The following is a 20054-nucleotide window of genomic DNA, read 5'->3' on the forward strand; positions in this document are numbered from 1 at the left end:
TTACTTATTACTTTTCTATCCATCTAACAAATGAATGCAGAAGACTGATATTATAGGCACTTTCCAAAACACATTCCCTGCTCTGAATAGCATTGAAGATTTACCCAATAAAGGTCTGAAGACTGATGATGAAGGACTACAGAACTTCAGAGACACTGGATACTCAGGCAACAAGGCTGAGTATCTGTTACCCTCCTGTATTCTTCCAACTTCACAGAGTAAGATTTCACAAAAAGGAGGAAGACAAAATATATGTGTCTGTCAGAGGTGCCCAAGTATCAAACAGCATATATTCTTGACTGACTTTCTTCCCTGCACAATAAAATCAGACCTGATCGTGGTAGTTCTTATATTCTAAGCATTTCAATTATACCTTGCCATAAGGTATTTGATCCAAATTCCTCATCATTCATCATCACTTCTTTCCCTGTAAGATTTTTTTATGGAGTAGTATTCAACACCTGGATAGAGATCACACTCGCAGTTTCAGTCCATCATTGTAACTTCTTTTTGTATACTCTGCAGATTACTCCAAGTCTTCTTATTCCATGAGAGATTTGACACACACCACATTCCAAATAAAAACATTTTTAAAAACTCCAGCCAATCCATTCCTGTATTGCTTAAAAGGAAGAGTTGCCCTTACAGAGATTTCTTATTTTAGAAAGTGCTGTTTTGAAGCAAATCTTCATGTACAGTGTGTCCAAATGATACTTGGGGTCTTTGGCCAGTAAGTGTCAAACAAAAACTGCTGAAACTGTATCTGCTATACCTACAAATGAAACAAAATATTATTTTTAAATAAATACTGAAAGTGGAGACTTGCCAGAAAGAAGTTACCAGAATTCATATTCATATAATGCCCTCTCTCTGCACCAGGACAGCAGGTGAACTGCTGAGGGGCAAGAGAAGGCAGGAAACCAGCTGCAACCTTTTTATTTCTTCCTTGCCCAACATGGTTTATAGTTGTGGTCTACTTTCCCCCTTCCTCTGCTTTCCCAGTCAAAACTTTAGATCCTTTCTAAGGATTCAGCATTGGTCCAATTTGGGTGCCGATAAGCAACCTAAGCCTTGATATCCTCTTCCCTTTTAATCATATGCATTAGCAATGTATAGACAATATGAAGCTGTGCAGCTTTGAAAGCTCACGAAGAGAATAGAGATCACAAATTCCATTACTAGGCACACTCTTGAATACTCAGACCCATACAAACACAGAACAAACCAGGCTTTTTTTTTTATGCTCAGTTCTTTTCGTATTGCTGTACTCCTTCCAGCACTAAAAGCAAAGTCTGGCTAAAGCCTGTGACAGGTAGCAAAGGTTGACAGCCCTTGTACCCTCAAAAGCTGTGTCAGAGCACCTCTAAACCAGAAAACATCATCTGTGGGAGGAAGAAAGCAACTACTGGCATTTGCTGGATTGTTCTTGTGTGGGAAACTACAGAAAACATGAAAGATCCTGCTTTTTGAGAGAATTTGAAAACAACACATCTGTTCTTCTGGACCAGCCCTACAATTCACTTGCTTTACTTACCACTACTTCTAAGTTTCTCTTTCCAAATAGTTTGTTTATACAAGAACACAAGTTTCAGCAACATAGAAAAGCTCTGATGGGATACATTGTCCTGATCTTTACTGGGTGTAGGCAAACTGAAGATCATCTGTTCTTATTTGCAGATAATTTGCATCCTCTTAACACCTTTTACAATGACTGAGAGCTACTGTTAAACATACATGGAAGTGAAAGCCAACAGAAGACTTCCAGCATTTATCTAACAGAAGGAAAAAAAAAAAAAAAATCAATGGATAGACAACACTCACTAATAGTCCAATCCTAGCAATTTGGCTCAGCAGTCTTTGCTGGTAAACAGGAGTTCCACCTGCCTTACCTCCAGCAGTTACTCAGCAATTCAGAAGAAACTGGATATTTAACATGATAAACCCCCCCTCAAGCATCAGGAAATACCACATGCAAACAGAAAGAGCTAGGAGATGGAAGTAGCACTGAGAGCATGTACCTCTATCTTAACAAGAAAAGCCACAAGCAGGGTACACAACTCCCAGGTACTGGCAGATCCACTTTCCATACTTGTTTGCTAAACTGAGTCTAGAGACAATTCCATCCACCAGACAAGGGCAGCAGCCAATTTATCTACACTGAGTGTAGTGATGGCATTAACCTAGAACAATGACACGTAAGTGTATACTTTGCCTTGTAATGTATACATTATGGAATGTATTCATTGTAACATATACATTACCTCTACATGGTAAGGTACAGTAGAACTTTATGCCTTAATAGCATTACTCTTCTGTGGTGTTTTTCAATCACTCAGGTAGATGGCTTGGTTGAACTAGCAACTGCTTCATTTATTTTTCCATCTGAATTCATCTAACCTTTTCCAAAATGTAGCAATGACTTGCATTTGCTCTCTGAGGATCCCATTATATTGCTTTACTTACATGGTAAAAACCGGATCCCAGTAGGTGGCCTTTACCACTAATTATTTTTTGTCAGACTTACCACAGACATTGCTGCCTATCTTAACACGAACATAGCCGTCTATTCCCCATGTGGGCCCCCAAGAGTTCTGTACAATCCAGTAAGGGATACTACCTGGAAGAAACATTTTCATAAACAAGAGATAACATGAGATTTGGGAAGCATAAAAAACTTCTAACATTCTACAGAGTTAATTACCATTTTAATATCTCATAGTTTCTGATGGTTTCATGATACAGTACAGTAAAACCTAATGTAGTTCACATGGAGGACAGAGCTAATATGCCAGTGTTGAACAGACTGGTTATATCCTCTGCTGGTGTAAAGACGCATACAACTGTTTTATTGACTTTACAAGGACATGAAATCCCACAGAACTAATGAAGCACAGACAGGAAGTTTTTCTCCTGGTATCAGGCTGCATTTCCATAACTGGTGTGACACCAAGCCAACAGCTCCCAGCAGAACACCCAGTCCTGGATTTTAATCACTTACACTGTAGGAGACAAGTTGCAAATAAGAGAAAAACCACAAAATCTACTTAGCTGAAGTTCAGTTGATGGCAACGCACCTGTTCTGTCAAAACCAGTGATAAGAACAGCATGATTTGCTCTTCCACTGGAGCAGTGATATTGTATGATCCCACCAAGATAATCCTGCCAGCTAACCGCATCTACTGTTACTGCCAAAGGGCCCCAGTTCACAAGCACCCTCATCATTTCTTCTTCTTGATCGCTGTGAAAGAAGCGATAATGCCAAGTTACTGACGTTAGCACACTAAAGCAATCTGAGAGGTGATAATCTACTTGTTAAGTATGATTTAAAAGTCAAAAAAATTAAACTGTTTCCTGTGAGTTCTACACACTGCATAACAAATCAGTAATTATGTATTTCATAGAATACAATAATACGAATATAGGGCACACTGACTATGGGAAAGGTGCAGATCCAAGGACATAATGCTATTAAATAGCAGCAGGTTCCTGGGTCAAGTCGGTGGGCACTATGTAACTTTCAGCTACCACTCTTCTCAATTAAACCCAGCTCTGCACAAAACATTCATCTATATTATTACTTTCCATTAGTTTTTCAAACATACAGAAGTACCTCTTCTATCATACATAACAATAGACTCAAACATGTATCTCAAACACATCAAAACACAGGACATTACTACTATCATTCTCATACAGCTTTACTTATGTAATGTACTGGAACAAGAAATCTTTATCACTGGGTGATACGTGCAATAACTAAATTTGGCAAATACAGACTGGCAAAGCTATCATAAATTTTACTTACTCATATGTGACAGCAACTCAATTCCTAGTCAAAACTGAATTTCTTGTCTTTAAATTCAATCTGCGGCTGTATTGTACTGATAAAGATTAGAAACAAACTTTCTTAATATAGAAACCTAAAAAGCTACCAGTTGTCTTTACAAAATTCAGCTGACAACACAGTTTGTAAAGTCATGGACTGGAGAAGGATGAGGGTGGCTGTGCAAATGGATGAATACTGAAGTAACTGAGTATTTTGTATTTCCTAATTTTTTTTTTTTCAACAAATTCCAACTACTATTGGTAGGATTTACTGTTGCTGATACTTAAGCAGTGTAACATTCACTTACCATATATTAAAAATTGAAACTAACTCAATGTTCCAGTTTAAACACAGCCAATTTAGAAGACCTAATTTCAAGACACATATCTTTATAATTTGAGCAGGACTAGTGATGGCAAGGTTGAGTAGGTTCATCGCACAAGCCTTAACTCTCAAAAATGTTATGTATTCTTACCCACTACACAGCTTCAGAACTGATGCAATCAACCTCATAACCTTTGGCTGGTCAATGCACTATTGGCTCTCGCTTACTCCACAGTTACTGAACGCAGAAGGGAAAGTACAGCAAATAAGAAGAATCAATAGTAGCTACCTGAAGTCATATGCAGCAAATCCTGCTATTGAAACTCCAAAATCTGAGTGACCAAAATAATGGCACAGTCCTGTCTGAGCTTTAAAAGTGTATTCTGAATCTCTCACGAGTTTTACTTTTGTCTGCAATAAGAAAAATGAATATATAGACCATAAAATTCCAATCTAGTTTCCATTCTGCTTGAACAAAGTCTCTTTTGGTTCCAGATTAAAGAAATATGCAAGAATATATACACACATGGATATATTTTTATATATATACGCAAGAATATATACACACACACATTAAAAAAAAAATCAGTTGAGTTGTATGCTCCACCTTCCCCATCACTTTTTCCCACTAAAAAGAATGTTAATATGGAAGCTAAGGAAGGGTTTGAGATTTATAAGGAGTTTCAAACCTGGTTCAGCCAGTTCAAAGCACTAACAGTGGATCCCCCGCTGCAGCCATAATTATTGTATGAACAGTCAATAACCTGCTGTACGCTGAGTTCTTCCAGGTTATTTCCTTTAATTGCGTAGGCAGACTCTATACCACCCACCACGCTGAAAGCCCAGCAGCCTCCACACTGGTATAAATAGAAGGGAAACAGGAGAGAAAGAAAAGGTTAGTGGTTTTTAAAAGAATGCATTCAAGGAGACAGTCTACAACTTTCTGCAGTCTGAAGAATGTTATAGAAATATATTAGATAATAGTTTAAGAAACAATAAACTGAAATTAAACAGAACAGAAAAATTCCTTAGACAGTAACAGAAACTAAACTACAGTTGTAGGCTCTTTAAACTGTGGCATTAAAAACAGAAAGCAGAATTTATTCTTAGTCAAGGTCAGGTTACACCGTGCGAAGCACAGAAAGAAAAGACACTGGGGTTGTAACAGCTTGTTTGTTTCTTACCAGCAACCATAACCACACTGGGATAAACTGTAATCATGTAGGATATGGTTATTTTCCTATCATCCCCTGAGGTGTTAAATGGTAAGGATATGGGTATCGACTAGTTGATGGCATTCATTCATGAGAGAAAAAAACAGCAGAGGATCTATCCCCATATCCAGGTGAAATGGAGGAATGAGGTCAGGTGCTGAACTTACCTCCTCTCTTCAGAAAAATACAAAAAACATGTTGCAAAAGACTTGCAGATTTAATTAAACAGATTTAAAAAATGTTTTACAGTTTGTAATTGCACAATTTAAAAAATGCACAAATTTACACCTCTTTTAAATCTAATCCCACTTTGCATAAAACGCTACATGACTTTGTTCAACCAGCCATACTTGCGCCAGCACTCCAGGGAGTCTTGAGACAGTGCTGGTCCCTTCCAAAGCCTTCACTGTGCTCTGTCACATACCTGCTGGAGCTGTCTCTGAGCAGTGCTTCAGAACCAGGAAAAGAAAACACCAGGACTTACTGTTTGCTGATTTCTCACTTCTGCAATGACTTTCTTGTCCCTCCAGTCAAACTTCTTTGGCAAAGGCTTTTCCTTTCCCTTTGGCACTTTTATGTATCTGGGAAGTTTGTGAGGTATGCTTCTTAAGTAAAGAGCTAAACACAGAATACAAACATCTATAAATTTACTAACTAAAAAAAATAACCACAAACAATGTTTTGCTACAAGCATAAAAGTAACTTTGATCCATAGCTACAATTGCGAGACTACAACTCATTTCAAATCCATAGAAAATTCATAGATTTTAAAATACTCATTTAATTGCAGAATGAATGTGAATAATCCTTTAGTTCTGGAAAGGACAGAAATATTCCACGTAGGTAATGCGGGTAGAATACATGAAGATTTACTGAAGCTGATCAATAATCATTCCATAAACCAAGTTTTGTTTGAAAATTTTCACAACACTTACTGGGAACATATTACTTTATTTTAGCCAGGTAGAAGGGGAAAAATAAGAGGAAAATAATGTAAAGATTCTGAAACACATGTAGATTGCTGGTTTTTAACTTAAAAAAATTAAAATCCTTAATTATGAAAGATTAAAAAAAGGTGTGAAATCCCCTAATGAATAGAACATATAGCGGCTCACATGAACAGCAAGAAGGAAGATTAGGTTATGTATCAAACAATTTTTCTTAGTAAAAAAAAACCTTAAAAATAATCAATAATCAAATGTGTCATTGCTCCTGAAAGTCACAGATAACATTGTACAGCTGTGGACTTCCAAGCATTGTCTGGATTATAGTCAATGTCATTTCAGGGTAGGAAACAGGAACTTAAGAACCTTGTGTATGCTTCAATTTTAAAACTGCTGCAGTCAAAGAAGGCTTTAAGGCCTAGTGGGAAGAAAGGACAGTCTATAGACTATATCATATTCAGGCTCTGGGCAATTCAACCTTGCAAAACTAGTGAAACATAAAGAGGATCACTGTATCCTTCAGAAGTACTTACAGTTTGGTATCAGACATTGTAAACTAGCTGACTACCAGCACTGGAAGAATCTGTAAATATGAAAGACACAAGGTTCTGGGAAAGAATAAGAAAAATAACAGAAAAGGCATTAGCAGCAATCGGGAAACGTACCTTTGAACTCTTCAGGAAACAGGTGAGAAAACTGGTTTATTCCATAGAAAGCGGTCATATTATCTTTTGATGATGAGTTCAGTAAGCTAATTCTTTTAGTGCTTTCCTGAAGGAAAAAAAATAAATGTCTCGTGGGCATTATTAAGATAGCAATAGTGATAGAACCATAAGAGCAGGAAAAAAACAGGTTAGCAACAGTAAACATGAACTCGGGTAACAAGGCAGATCTTCGCCTCAGGTTCACCTCAGATTCACTGTGGATTCCCAGCAAACCGACATGAAAGCCATTAGACTAATTTGAACTCCAAGAGAGATAGCAGAAAAGCCTTTTTAAGTGCACAGAGGGTAAAAAATTGATACAAGACAGACAAAACAGATGAGTACAAATTTTGTCAAAGCCATCTGATGCCCTTTGACAGAAAAACAAACGTTGTGGTTCAGAGATACGTAAAAATGATAAGAGTTAACCCTGTTTTATGTCCTTATGAAAGAAAGGAACAGTATAATGGCCTAAAACCCTAGGCTTTAAATTACCAGGAATCCTACATCTGCGAAAAACACGGTTTTGACCCACGAAAGACAATCGGACAGCCACCTCCTCGGTGCGAGGGTGACACCTGGCGCCAGAACAGGGGAAGGGGAGAAAAGCAACGGAATCCCAGCGCCTGCAGTTTGGGGGGAAGCAGAGAGAAGCGAAACAGCAAACGACACCGGAGCGGGTGTCGGTACCCCGGGCTGAGCGCTCCAGCCGTGCCACCCTCTTCCACGTCACACTCTCTGGTTAAAGCGGCAGCTCGGCTCCGCTCCCTCTCCGGCGGAGCCCGCAGCCAGCGGGCCCGCCGCGCGGCGCCGATCGCCGGTGTAAGTGCGGGCACGGACACCTACCCGCAGGGCCGCCGCCGCCACTTCTTCGTCCCGGCCGTCTCCATCCCAGGGCAGGCGGCCCTGAGCACCGCCGCCCTGTTCCCCCAGCCAGGTGCCCGCAGGCGCCAGGAGAGCGGCGCTGCCCACCCGCAGCAGGCAGCAGAGAATCGCCAGCACTCGCACCCTCACTGACCGGCCGGGCTGAGCGACAGGTCGCGCCATGCTGCGCCGGCCAGCGGGACCAGCTCCCTACCGCGTCCCGGTCTGCAGGCCCTCCCCCGGCAGCCATGTCATGGCGGGGTGGGGTGGGGCTTGGGGGTCCCACCTCCACCCCACAGAGCTTGTGGGCTGAGCTGTTTTGGGGGGGGGGGGGGGGGGGGGGGGGGGGGGGGGGAAGGGCTGAAACCTTTCTTTCCGGAGGCAGCCCCCACTTTTTCCTACAGCGGGCCTGGGCACAAGCAGCCAGCGGGGCGGACCGGGGCGGGGCCCTCAAGCCCCGTCAATGATCGCCACCCTCAGGTGCTGGGTGCACGGCTCTTGCCGTACCCGGGTATCCTGCTTCTGTCGGCGGTTTTGCTGTGTTTTGGGGTATTGGGCAGCACCTGGAAAAAGCCTGAGTTTCAGGCAGTGCTTTACATGTGAGAGATGCGAGTCTCACAGGGCTGCAAAGGAGGGGAGAAGAGGTGCTGACCGTTCAGTTAGCTAAGGGAAAACTTAATGCTAGACCTTTGCTGAAAGGGAGGGTGGGTGGTACCTGCAAACTTGGCTGCCAGTAGGAAGGCGAAGGTATAGTTGCTCCTTTGGGGCAGTAGAAGTGCCGCTTGTAGGCTTTAGCAAGGGAGGGCATTGGTAGGGGGAGATCTACCCTGTTCTGCACTGCCAATGTCCCCAGCCTCTGGTGTCCAGTTAGGTTGTGCCAGGAGAAAATGCTCGAGAGAAACCTCCGTGCATGCTTACGGTGGCTCACAGGTTTCCTTAGAAACTAGTCAAGTACTGGTACTCCATCAAGCAGGTTAGTGTTTGATGTTTAAAACTTTGTTAAGCTGGTATAAGTTAACACAGTTCCTCTTGTAAATTGCCATCAATAGATACAGAATCATAGAATGGTTTGGGCTGGAATGGACCTTAAAGATTGTCTAGTTCCAACCCCTCTGTCATGGACAGGGACACTTTTCACTAGACCAGGTTGCTCAAAGCCCCATCCAAAGTGGCCTTGAACACTTCCAGGTATGGGGCATCCAATGTTATGCAGTATTTTTATGTAGAATATTTGTATGTTTAAAGCTATTCTATGTTTTAGTTGTCCCTATTGCTTTTCTCCCCACCATTTTGCTACCACAGTGCAGTGGTACCAGTCGCAAACCTTGCCGCAAACCTTGCAGTGTGATGCAGGCTTTCCTTGCACTGAAATTTTACAGGGTGTGAAGTTTTTCTACAATTGCTGTGCTGTGTAATAGCAAAGACATATAGGGGGGTGTGCTGTGTAAAGTGTGAGGTGCAGAATTGTGCCAATACATGTTTTGGTTTTGTTTTGTTTTTTTTTTTTGTGGCATGCAGCATTTTATCCAACAATACAAGTTTGAAAGTGAAATTGTATTGTATGAAATGTACCTATATGAGGTATAATGAGATCTATATATTTCTAATTTCTAGATCAGTAGATATAGGCAGACCTGGCAAGTAGAAGACAAAGGATTAAGCCTATGCCTGGTGGAGGGTCGGTCGGGGCAGCGCCACTGTCAGCTGCACCTCTCTACATCATCATCTCAGTTCAAATGCCTACGCTTGCTGGCTTCAGCAAGCTGGCTTTGTTGTAGCATCCCTCTCTGGGAATGGTAACTACTGTTTGAGGGGGGGGTCCAGGTAGCTTCAGTCATGAGTGCTGATTGATGTCTGTCATCTCCCCACTAGTGACTGAAGAAGGATTTAGATAACTTTAATCAGCAGCACTACAGAGTCCTCTGTGCTATGTAGGCCTTTAGCCCCCTTTCCCCCCAAAAAACTGGCCTTTTGCTCTTTTCTATAGCAAAAGTATTTTGATACTGGCTGGCCTTATGCTGCATTTGCTTGGTGGATTGTTTTTTTGGTTTTGTTGGTTTGTTTGGTTTTTAATGAGGAACTGACCATCAATTTTACAAAGAAAAACAGCCCAAACCACTCACTTTTCTGAAGTGAGACTACAGTACCAGAGTTGTTATCTGTCAGGGAAAGGGAGAACAAACCCCAGTACTTCAGTCATGAGAGGACAACAATTCTCTCCAGTCCACCCCACTGGCAAAGGAGCGCTTGTGTTTATTTGCAGAACACTTACCATGCAGGTACCTTTTCTTAATGATGGAAAGAAAAATTCATTATTCTGCTTTATAGCCTGCAGTTACACATATTTCTGTAGTGAAGAGAGAATTTAACACACTGTAATTTCTGAGAAGTTGAGGCCTTTTAAAGGCACTTAAACGGTGGCAGGTAGATTAATGATAAAACAATCATGGCAGTTCAGGAACCTCCTGACAGTATAAATAAAAGTTTATGATCTGTTCCTACGAAATAGGTTATGTCCAGGATTGAACAAACCTGTGGGGATCGTAATCCAGCTCTGCCTTTGCTTTCCTCTTCCTGTAGACAGGCTGTCAGGGGCATCAGCTAAACTGTCAGCAGTTTTAGTACAGGAGGGCTATTTATGGCTTATAGTCAGAGTATGAAACCTTAAAAGGGCAGCTTTTATTGCTTATTCTGATTAGTTTTATTCTTGTAACCCCAGGATTGGCAAAAGAGGTGTTATTAAAATAAATTAAAAACTTATATTGATGTAATGAGGTCTGAGATCAGCATAGGGACTGGATAGGGTGAAGACTGTAGCATAAGTGAACAGTGAAACCTTTTTAAGGATGGTCTGAGCCTCAGCAGACAAATTTTGAGGCAAAAATCCATCAAACTGACTTTGCGCACTGTGACCCTTGGGGGAAGTGCAGGGCAGTGGTTGGCAGGAGCATCAAAGGAAAGCTTGGTATGGGAACCATAGTTTTGGATATACTGATACCAAGAGAAACAGAGGCTTTAATGCAATAGCCACATGATTTTGTTCTGTATAGTGTCACTTTACCAGTCAGTGTAATCGGTGAAAAGGTGCTGAAATTAGCTTTAATGAAAAGTAAGTTTTGAAATAAAGCATGTCATATTTTCCATCAGGGTGACATCATCCACTTGGACTGAGTTGGCCTGCTAGCATTGAAATCTGTTCATTGGGAATTATAAATCTCAAGCTGAATAATTTTTCTTATTTTTAGTATATAATCATTAAATTATAAACTGGTCAGCTTTACTAGAAGAGAGAAATAAACTTTAAGGTTTTTTTTTATGTTGCTATTTCCATGGACTGTCTGTTCATAGCAGAAGCTGTTGTCTTGGTTGGAGAGAGAGCTGTTTTATTTTTTATGTAGACTTCAAGAGTTACTTTTCCTGTGAAACACATGGGGGCAGCAAAGGACTTTTGAAACGTTATTTGCAAGCCATGCAATTTTAATTTTAATTAAAATAAATAAACATACCACAAACAAACAAAAATCGCCTCCTATTTTGGAAAACAGATATGTTCCAGATTGATTTGCATTAAAAATTCTGTACGGCATAGCAGGAGGAAAAAGTGTATTTCTAAGGGACTTGCCCTCTCTGTGTACTAAGTAGATATGTCAATTTATCTTGTTCAAGAGGAGACAATGATAGAAAAGTCAGTGTCTCCTCTGATGATTGGCTTAGGGAGAACAGAAGAGTAGCAAACAGCACAAGGTAGGTGACTGACAGCCAAAGTGTTTCAGAATGCTTTATTTTCCACTAAACTACCATGCTATTAAAACATTTTTTACTTGTACTTAGATGAACAAAGCCCCACTGAAGTACCTGGAGAGTTCTGTCTGTAGTCACTCAGACCCTGCTCTGTTTTCAATTACTCCAGTGTGAATCTAGCTCTGCTTCATTAGGATAAAACAAAATACGCTTGTAAAAATAATATCAGATGTGGGCCTATAAAAAGGAATAAGGTATAAAATTTGTGGTTTGTTTTTTGTTTGTTTGTTTTTAAATTATTCTCAAGGTTTTATTGCTACCAGTTCTTACTGCTTCATTGACACAGGTGAGCCATATGTTAGTTACCCGTTATTCTAGACAGGTTATTAAAATATTTTTATGCAAGCATATGCTTTGTTTATGTTTCAAGATTTTTTCAGAAATTCTGATTTAGAATTTTATAATTGTAAATGCTTATTTTTAAATGTATTTTGATGACATTTTACATATTTCTTTCCTGTTCTGGCTATTAATTATTGGTATTTCATGAGCACAAGCAGTGCATACTTAAGGAAGAAGCAGTAATGAATATATATTTGGGAACCTCTAAACTCCTTGTAAGATGTTTTCTTTAACTGAAGATACTCTTTTGCACTCATCAGGTGCAAAACACCCATTTCTAAAATTATTTGTCACTTCTAACAGTGTAATTAGTGGGTGGATTTTCATAGTTGTTACAGGGTCAGAGTGAGAGAGCATGTTAATATTCTGTAAATTGACTCTTGTTAGACAACCCAGCTTCAGAGCCCCTTGGCCTGTGTGTTTAGAATTGTCATAGCAAACAAGGGGAAAATACGATAAACTACTTTCAAGTTGAAGACAGTTCTTCCAAGGATTGGTACTGCAGCTGCTAAGGGCAGTAACGAGCTATGTTAATGGATCTTTGGGGAGGGGGGATGCTTTTCATTTTGATAGGTACCTTCATAGTAGCAGTTTGTAATTCTGCATCTTGCATGGATAGAAGATGTTGAACAAATGGAAAATAAATCCCTTTGTGCAGTTCTGAGCCTCAGAGAGAAATAATCTAAATTTGACAGCAGATGGAGCTGAGCACCTTTTCTTAAAAAGATTTGTTGGGAATAATTATTTCAGGATAAGCCTAAAGATTTGCTTATTTTAAGACCTTGCAGAGGTGTTGTTTGCTAATATAGTTGCACTGGTAACAATTATTAAACATAAGCAAAGCAAGTGTGAATTGAAATCTTGCGATGAAATCTGGTCTTGTTTAAGGCAGCATAAGGGTAAATAAGCAGTGTTGCTGTAGCTTATGTTCAGAAGTCATCTTCTCTGAGCCCCAAGGTAGGCTTTGAAGTTTGTGAGAAGCAGGGAAAATTGCACATGGTAATATTTGGGTTTGCAGGAATAACCAGGCTGTGCAGGGAGTTGCCTTAGCTAGGTCATGATAAATATCTGTGTTCACCATGAAGTCTCTCTGGTAGTGCTATACTCCTTTGCAAATAATGTAACTGTCGGACCTGCTTTTTAATCCTGACTCTTTTGAATCTCAGCTGAATATCCTGAACACCAGTAAGTCTCTAGCTCTTTATCTTCTTCAGTCTTGTCAGTAGGGAGTAAATTATGAATGGGGAAGGCTGGCAGCAGAGCTAATAATTCAAATCAAATTGTGAATCAAAATTTGAAAATGAGCTACCCCTATTCTGAGTGAGACTGAAGTAAGAAATCTTGACAGTTTTAGGGAGCTGAGAATTGGCTTTTAAGATGGTGACTGTGCCATTTCTGATTTTCTGTCCTCATTTCTAGTCCTACTTGCCAGTATATGTAATAGCTTGACATTAAGTATTCTCAGCTGAGAACTTTTCAGATCTAGGTCATTCAAATAATATTTTCCTGTTGGCTTCTTTTTCTTTTTAATATTTAATTAGCCCCAGAAAGTGTGGTAAGTGGTCAGCTTTTCAGGAAGACATTCAGACAGTACTGGGTGCAGCTTGGTTTAGGGCCACAAGCATTGTTAAACATTTATTCACCTTAATTGTTCTTATTTCTTCCATCAAATTGGATTTAGATTTCCATTAGATTATGGAAGATGGTGAAGTGCTCATCGGAAGAAATAATGCTGTTTTGCAGAATCTACTTTGCAAATTTCTGTAAATCCTCCAGTTAATTTGTTTATGCATCCTTCATGAGTTCATCAGTGACACTGCTGGTAGAGGAATCTAGGAAGAGGGTAAGAGGACTTTCCAAATTAAAAAAAAAAAAAAAAGGAGAAATAAATTAAAATCCAGATATTTCCATTCTACATAGATTTCTGGACTCATGTTTGGAAAATCTAGTTACTGACTTTTTCCACTGGTTATTATAACTCAAAAGTGTTGAATCATCCCAATTTATATTCTTCCTCTTCCATATGCAATGCCTCCCAGTTTGGTTTTACTGTGAAACTTAAAAGGACCGATTTTCCAGTCACATTGCTGTGAATCAGTTATGACTATTATTGCTGATTATAATACATTGAAATTATACCTTGTCACTGTAGTGCTTTATATCCATAGATTTCAAGTTCTCTTTATGGGAAGGTCAGCAATGTAAAACCAGTGTCAAATTTGCACATCAAGCATGAGGTCTATGTGTCCATGACTAACCTGTGCACAGAAATAGGGGGTCTGTTGTGCATCAGTGGCTGACTTCAGTCTTGCTTAGATTCTGTTGTTTATATGACACATGCTGTTAAGGTCTGGCATAAAGTAAAATCCTTGCAAGAAAACATACTGATTTATTGTGTAAAGTTTTGATGAAAGGTTAACTTTGTTGCTTCATTGTCACCCTTTCCATGTGTGCCGCTAAAGGTGCTGAACTTTTATAAAGTCTTGCAGCTCTTATAAACTAGGAGGGTAGGACCCAGCTGCCTGTTGTGAATGTCAGGGTTAGTATGCAGGAAAATAAACTTACTTAGGGGGAAAAAGCGAGGACTAGGACTGTGCTCTTGGTTTCCTCTTTTGTTACCATGGGGAGCACATAACCTGCCATGGTTGTCATGTTCAGTTAGCATCTGCAGCCAGTATGTCAGTGCTATGTCTGTCTTGGTGTTTTAGTACTCTGATTCTGAGGGGTGGTGCAAATACACCTAGGGAATTGCCGTCTTTGTCTTATTCCAGTCAGACAGTAACTATTAATCAGTATTGAAGACTACAAATATTTTAAGCTAAAATAGAATGGTCTTAAAGCATGGAACTGCTAAAAAAAGAAGATACCCACTGAATATTTATAAATGGTATGTTGGAAAAAAGTTCACTTGCTGAAGAGTGAGGAAATTAACTGGATGACAGATAAAGACCCTTGGCTTTTTTTTTTTCTGTGACTCAATGATAGTTTTTGTACTGGAATCCCTTCCTTATTTTGAGCTATTTTCTGTTCAGTAATAAGAACCAAATTTGATTTTTAGAAAGAAAATAGTGCAGTAGGAATGCATCATATACAGTTACTGTACTGATTAAAAATCTGGAGCTAAGTAAGAAGCAAAAATGCTTTTATTATGCAGAAAGGCAAAATGCTTCAGGGTTCATACAGGTTTGCTTTCACTAAAATTAATGTAATTATTTTATGAATTGGCATTTGAGCATATTTGGAAGTTAGGGGTTCATTGGAAAATAAATTACGTATAGGTAAATTGTCAGCCAGGCAAATCAATACTGGGCTTATAGTTGTTTATACTTAACATTCTAAGTCCAAAAATCACGTGATTTTAATATAATTTTAAATATTCGATTAAGCTGATGCTTTTTTTTTTTAAGACTGTAAACGAAAGGATAGTTCCACTATTCCGTGGTCCTAGTGGTGATTTTAGATGATGTAAACCAGGAGGAGCTTCATTTAAGTGAGTGTGGAATTATACTGATGCAAAATTAATGCCACGGTGAGCACAGCTGAGCCTTGTATGTTTATCTTAGTTATGGACCTTGAACTTCCATCTATGGCTTGTCAGGGGGAAGGAGAAATTCTAGTACAGCTTCTAGGTTTCTTCTTACAAACCAGTACTGTCAGCCTCCTGTGTAAGACCATACATGGCAGTGCAAGTAGAGTTTCCCAGCTGATTAAATTACATTGTTTTAAAAAAATTAGATGATGTCAGGAACTGTTGCACAAAGAAACAAAGTTCCATTAATTACTCAAATATTTATTGTATTTAGGGTCATTTAAAAACATAACGGCAGCTTACTTCACCCTTTCTCTGTTAGCAAAACTTAATCCTAGTTTTTAGAAAGATAATACCAAGTCTTAGGGTATTGCAGTGTGGCTTGTTTTGGTTCATGAAGATACTGCATTGCTCTTGTAATTTTCTCAGGAAGTAGAAACTTTCTAGGTTGTATTTTTATAGAGCAGTTTCTTAGTGATGCACTTAGCATTCTCTGTGCTGTACCTCATAGCTTCTCATAAGCACAAAGAAGAACCGGTGAGGCAATTTCTTTTAAAAGCCCTGATCACGGCAAGTGCTACATGTTGGCTTCTGAAAAGAAAATCTTTCTTGTATCTCAGCTTTTCCTTGGGAGGTTGAGAATTTATTCAATTTGAAGCCTTTCATCCGAGAGATCACTAAAAACATTCTTTAAAAAGCACCCAAGAAGTATATTGTGCTTTTACAAAAAGCATTTGACATTTTATTTTTTCTCCTATGTTTTTTAAATGCATTTTAATTACCATGTACAGAGCATTTATAGTGTGTGTGTTGCCACAGCTGAGTATCAAAGAGTATAAAACCACAGTGTGGTAGAATTTGAGGGAAAGTAATCCTTACTTAATATTAGATGCAAAGGATTTAACATCTAATTTAATATCTATGCTTAAGTCTCAGTTAAAATGAACATTTCTGTAATACTTTTTTAAAAAACTTTGTTAAATAGATTAAGGTAATTCTTAAAGGAACATATTTTCTGAGGAAATATGTATGTGGGAGATGTTCAAGCTAAAACTGTGTGAAAGCTCCATCACAGCTTTTTATCCTCTGAGCCTGTAAACCTCATCTAGATGCCTGTGTTAAGTTACCAGTGTGTCACTGGGTTGGTAATACTGCTGGTGACATTTGGCAGTGTCACTATGTTTTTTTTGCCTTTATGTGGTCATTTCTGGGGAGTATAGGTGTGATATTTATGGGACAGATGTGCGTGTGTGGCCTAGATTGGTACGTGCTCTGGCTTCTCTGACTAAAAGAAGCAACTAGTTCTCCTAGTTGTTGATGGTGTACTGCTGTTAGCTCTGGAGTAGAGCACTGCTCTTTATTGACAGGTTACTATGCACAGGTACACAACATTTTTGAGTTTGAGATGCTTGCTTTACCATTTAACTTTAACAGAATTTCTCTTTGGGGTGGTTTAAAAATAGCTGCAGTAACTTTGCTAGCAGGCTAGAGCCAACACCAAGCATGCTGCTTCTTTTGGTAGACCATGAGCATACAACAAGACTTTTAATAGTTTCTATGATCAAAACACAGACAGTTTGTCTCATTGAGTTATTCATGCTTAAGTATTTTGAGATGACTGAAAACTTAGTGAAAATAAGTGAGGTCTGGTTTGAGCTGAGGATAATTGGGGATGTGTTTGGAGTAGGTTTCTTAAGCCAGTGTACTTCGTTTTGGTCGTAAGAAGAGAGGATTTTTTTTTCAGTTAACACCACCATTGTGGTGGGTTGACTTTGGCTGGACACCTGCTGCCCACCTGATGGCTTCAGCAAGACAGGGAGGGGAGAAAATATGATGTGGAAAAAAAAACCCTCCTGGGTCAGGATAAAGGCAGTTTAATAAAGCAAAAGCAAAGGTTGCACGTGGAAGAAAAGGAGCAAAAGATTTTGTTCTCTACTTCCCATCAGCAGGCAATGTCCAGCCTCTTCCTGGGAAGCATGGCTTCAGTAGGCATCACAGTTGCTCTGGAAGACTAACATTATAAATAATGACTGCCACCCTCTTCCTTCTCCTTTCTCTTATCTTTTATTGCAGCACAGCTGTCATATTATATGGGATATCTCTTTGGTCAGTTTGAGTCAATTGTCCTGGCTGTGCCCCCTCCTAAGATCTTTCCCACACCCAGCCTGCTAATGAGGGGTGAATATTGGAGAGACAGCCTTGATGTTGTGCAAGCACTGCTCAGCAGTAGCCAAAATGCTGATGTGTTATCAACACTTTTCTAGCTATCAATACAAAGCCCAGCATTATGAGGGCTGCTATGGGGAAAATTAACTTCATCTCAGCCAGACCCAATACAACCATTTATTCCCAGCCCAAGTTAATGCAAAAAGAGAATAAAGCACCGTCGAATTAGATTTCACATTTGTAGGCTGCAGAAGGAAATGAGCAATAATGAGTGCTTAGGAGTTTGTTACTATGTACTTTTGTGGTTTGGTATTGGGAAGAATATGCATTACCTGAAACGTGGTCCATAAAGTGCAGACTGGCTGGCCCTAGCAATTAAGTTGCTGAGATGTTATTTGACTTAACATCCAATTTATTGTAATTTGGAACCAATATTATGGTGCAATGTGTGCAATTAAAATGGAAGCTAACTGCTGTGGCAAGAGGTGCTTACCTAAGCCCAGCTTCAAGAGCTTTCAGAAGCTCATTTTCCTCAGCAGGACTGCCACATTACACTCTGCCCTCAGTAATTATACAGGTAGTCTGCCTTAAACAGTGCAGGTGGGATTCAGGGCTGAGCTTGAATTGCCAGAGGAGTTGCTCGCTCTTTATAAAAAAAGGTTGGAGCCTGCAACCACAGTGCCCTAACCATAACCTGTGAACTCCTCTTTGCCTTGTGGTAGGTGGGCTATGAAACAGAAATAGTGTGCTTATCAGCAAAGCAAAGGCTGGGGGTGCACTTTTTTTAAGGCTGGTCTTATAGCTGAGGGAGAATTTTTTCAGAGATCCTTGGTTTTGTGTATATATATATATGTACCTATATACTTGGATTAATTTTACTCCTTTGAACTTTATTAGAGGGAATTTAATAATTCTCATTCTTGTCTTCTATTTAGGCATAGTCAAAGATATTCTCTGGGTCACGCAGCAGGGTGGGGAGCAACAGAAGTGGCCAGCTGGGCAGAGGCAGGGAGGCAGTGCAGGAAGCAGGGACCATTTCCCAGTTCTGGGAAATGGCCACCAAGCCATGATTTCTGGGTAGTCCTGGCCTGTCTGTTTCTCCAGTGCATTGCAGAAAAGGAAGTGACGCTATTAGGGTGGGGTGAACTTATCCCTTTATATGCCTTAAAAATACTTCCTTGATAGAGCCGAATGCATCGAAGGGAGAGAGGTTTCTTCTTGGCCGTAGAGGATATGGCCTCTGCAAGAGTTTTATGCCACAGCAGCCAGAACTGATGGCAGCCTTGGTAGCCATGTGTATATGTGGTGAGCAGCTGGTGCAGCCATCCTGTGCTCAAGAGATAGCCGGTCACATGCAAACAGAAGTGGAGATAGTAATTGCTTTATTTGGATGTTGGGACAAATGTCTGATACTTCCTTATTATCATAGTAGATTTTCCTTTTTATCAGTGTTGACCCTTTTAAGGACTTCAAAGTTAAGACAAGCTTAATGTCATCTCACATGAAAGCTAAGTATGCAGTGGGTTATTTTCCTTGCTATTCAGAAATATATCCCATCAGACTGTAGTGTTTTGATCACCTTTTTTTTCTTATCTTGGAAAAGTAACTTCCCCCCCCCCCCCCCCCCCCCCCCAACCTCTTTTGCAAACCGAAATATGAGACAAAGACCAGCATCTGGTCTGTTTGCTATAAATCCAAGCATAGCTCTTTTCTAAAGTATGGATATAGTACCTAACTAGGATAGCAACAACTACTATACCATGCAAACTTGGTAAGTCATTGCTAAGTTGCACGCCCCTCTGGCTTGCCTGGTTTGCCTTCCTTAAATTCATTAAAAAACCCCTCTCAAGTAAGTTTCAGCCCTGACTGCTCTTTTTCAGGATTAATCCTGCACTTATTAAATTACCACCTCTGGGGACTCTAGGACAAGAGTCTAACAAGATGATAAAAATCTAGAAATGTCTCTATGGCTTGCCAAGTGAAATATGCCTATAAATGCATTTGGTTCATTGAAGCATCAAACTACAGATTGTTGAAGTAGTTTTCAGTAATAGTAAAGAAGAAGATAAAGTGGTTTGAATACAAGCTTAGCTCTTGAATACTGATTAGTCATCAGAGATGACTCAAATTTTGACTTCTTAGTTTTTGCCAGTTCAATTAGATTCTTGTAACCATTTTGAAGACTGATAATGTCAGGGCAGCAGCTGTATCGCTAGCCAAAATGTGATACTAAATTGGATGCTCAGTGGACTCACTTATGTTGTACTAGTAGGAACAAAATCTTGAAGATAAGCAGTTTCACTAAGTTGGGAAGGAAATAATTGAAAAGGATGATTAATT

The 20054-nt window shown here is 39.7% G+C and overlaps 1 protein-coding gene across 1 annotated transcript; it reads right to left on the reverse strand.

Annotated features, from left to right (window-relative positions):
* Positions 1-484: 484 nt before the first annotated feature.
* On the reverse strand, positions 485-8097 carry CTSO (cathepsin O). Its single transcript, XM_057419165.1, has 8 exons — positions 7859-8097; positions 6974-7079; positions 5849-5982; positions 4840-5007; positions 4440-4561; positions 3075-3238; positions 2525-2617; positions 485-772 (listed from the first exon to the last, which is right to left on the reverse strand). The coding sequence occupies exons 1-8, from the start codon at positions 8057-8059 to the stop codon at positions 738-740; spliced, it is 1023 nt and encodes a 340-aa protein (XP_057275148.1). The 5' UTR covers positions 8060-8097; the 3' UTR covers positions 485-737.
* Between the last annotated feature and the right edge of the window lie 11957 nt (positions 8098-20054).

The sequence above is a fragment of the Pezoporus wallicus genome, unplaced genomic scaffold, assembly GCF_028554395.1.
Source record: "Pezoporus wallicus isolate ANWC-B61680 ecotype Strahan unplaced genomic scaffold, APGP_CSIRO_Pwel_v1 contig_2384, whole genome shotgun sequence".
NCBI lineage: Eukaryota > Metazoa > Chordata > Aves > Psittaciformes > Psittacidae > Pezoporus > Pezoporus wallicus.

Coding starts and splice junctions, on each gene's coding strand:
- CTSO (XM_057419165.1), bottom strand. CDS start 8,059: ATGGCGCGACCTGTCGCTCAGCCCGGCCGGTCAGTGAGGGTGCGAGTG. Junction 4,562..4,839: donor CTTTGAACTGGCTGAACCAG/GTTTGAAACTCC, acceptor TTCTTATTGCAG/ACAAAAGTAAAACTCGTGAG. Junction 2,618..3,074: donor CACTGGTTTTGACAGAACAG/GTGCGTTGCCAT, acceptor TGTTTCTTCCAG/GTAGTATCCCTTACTGGATT.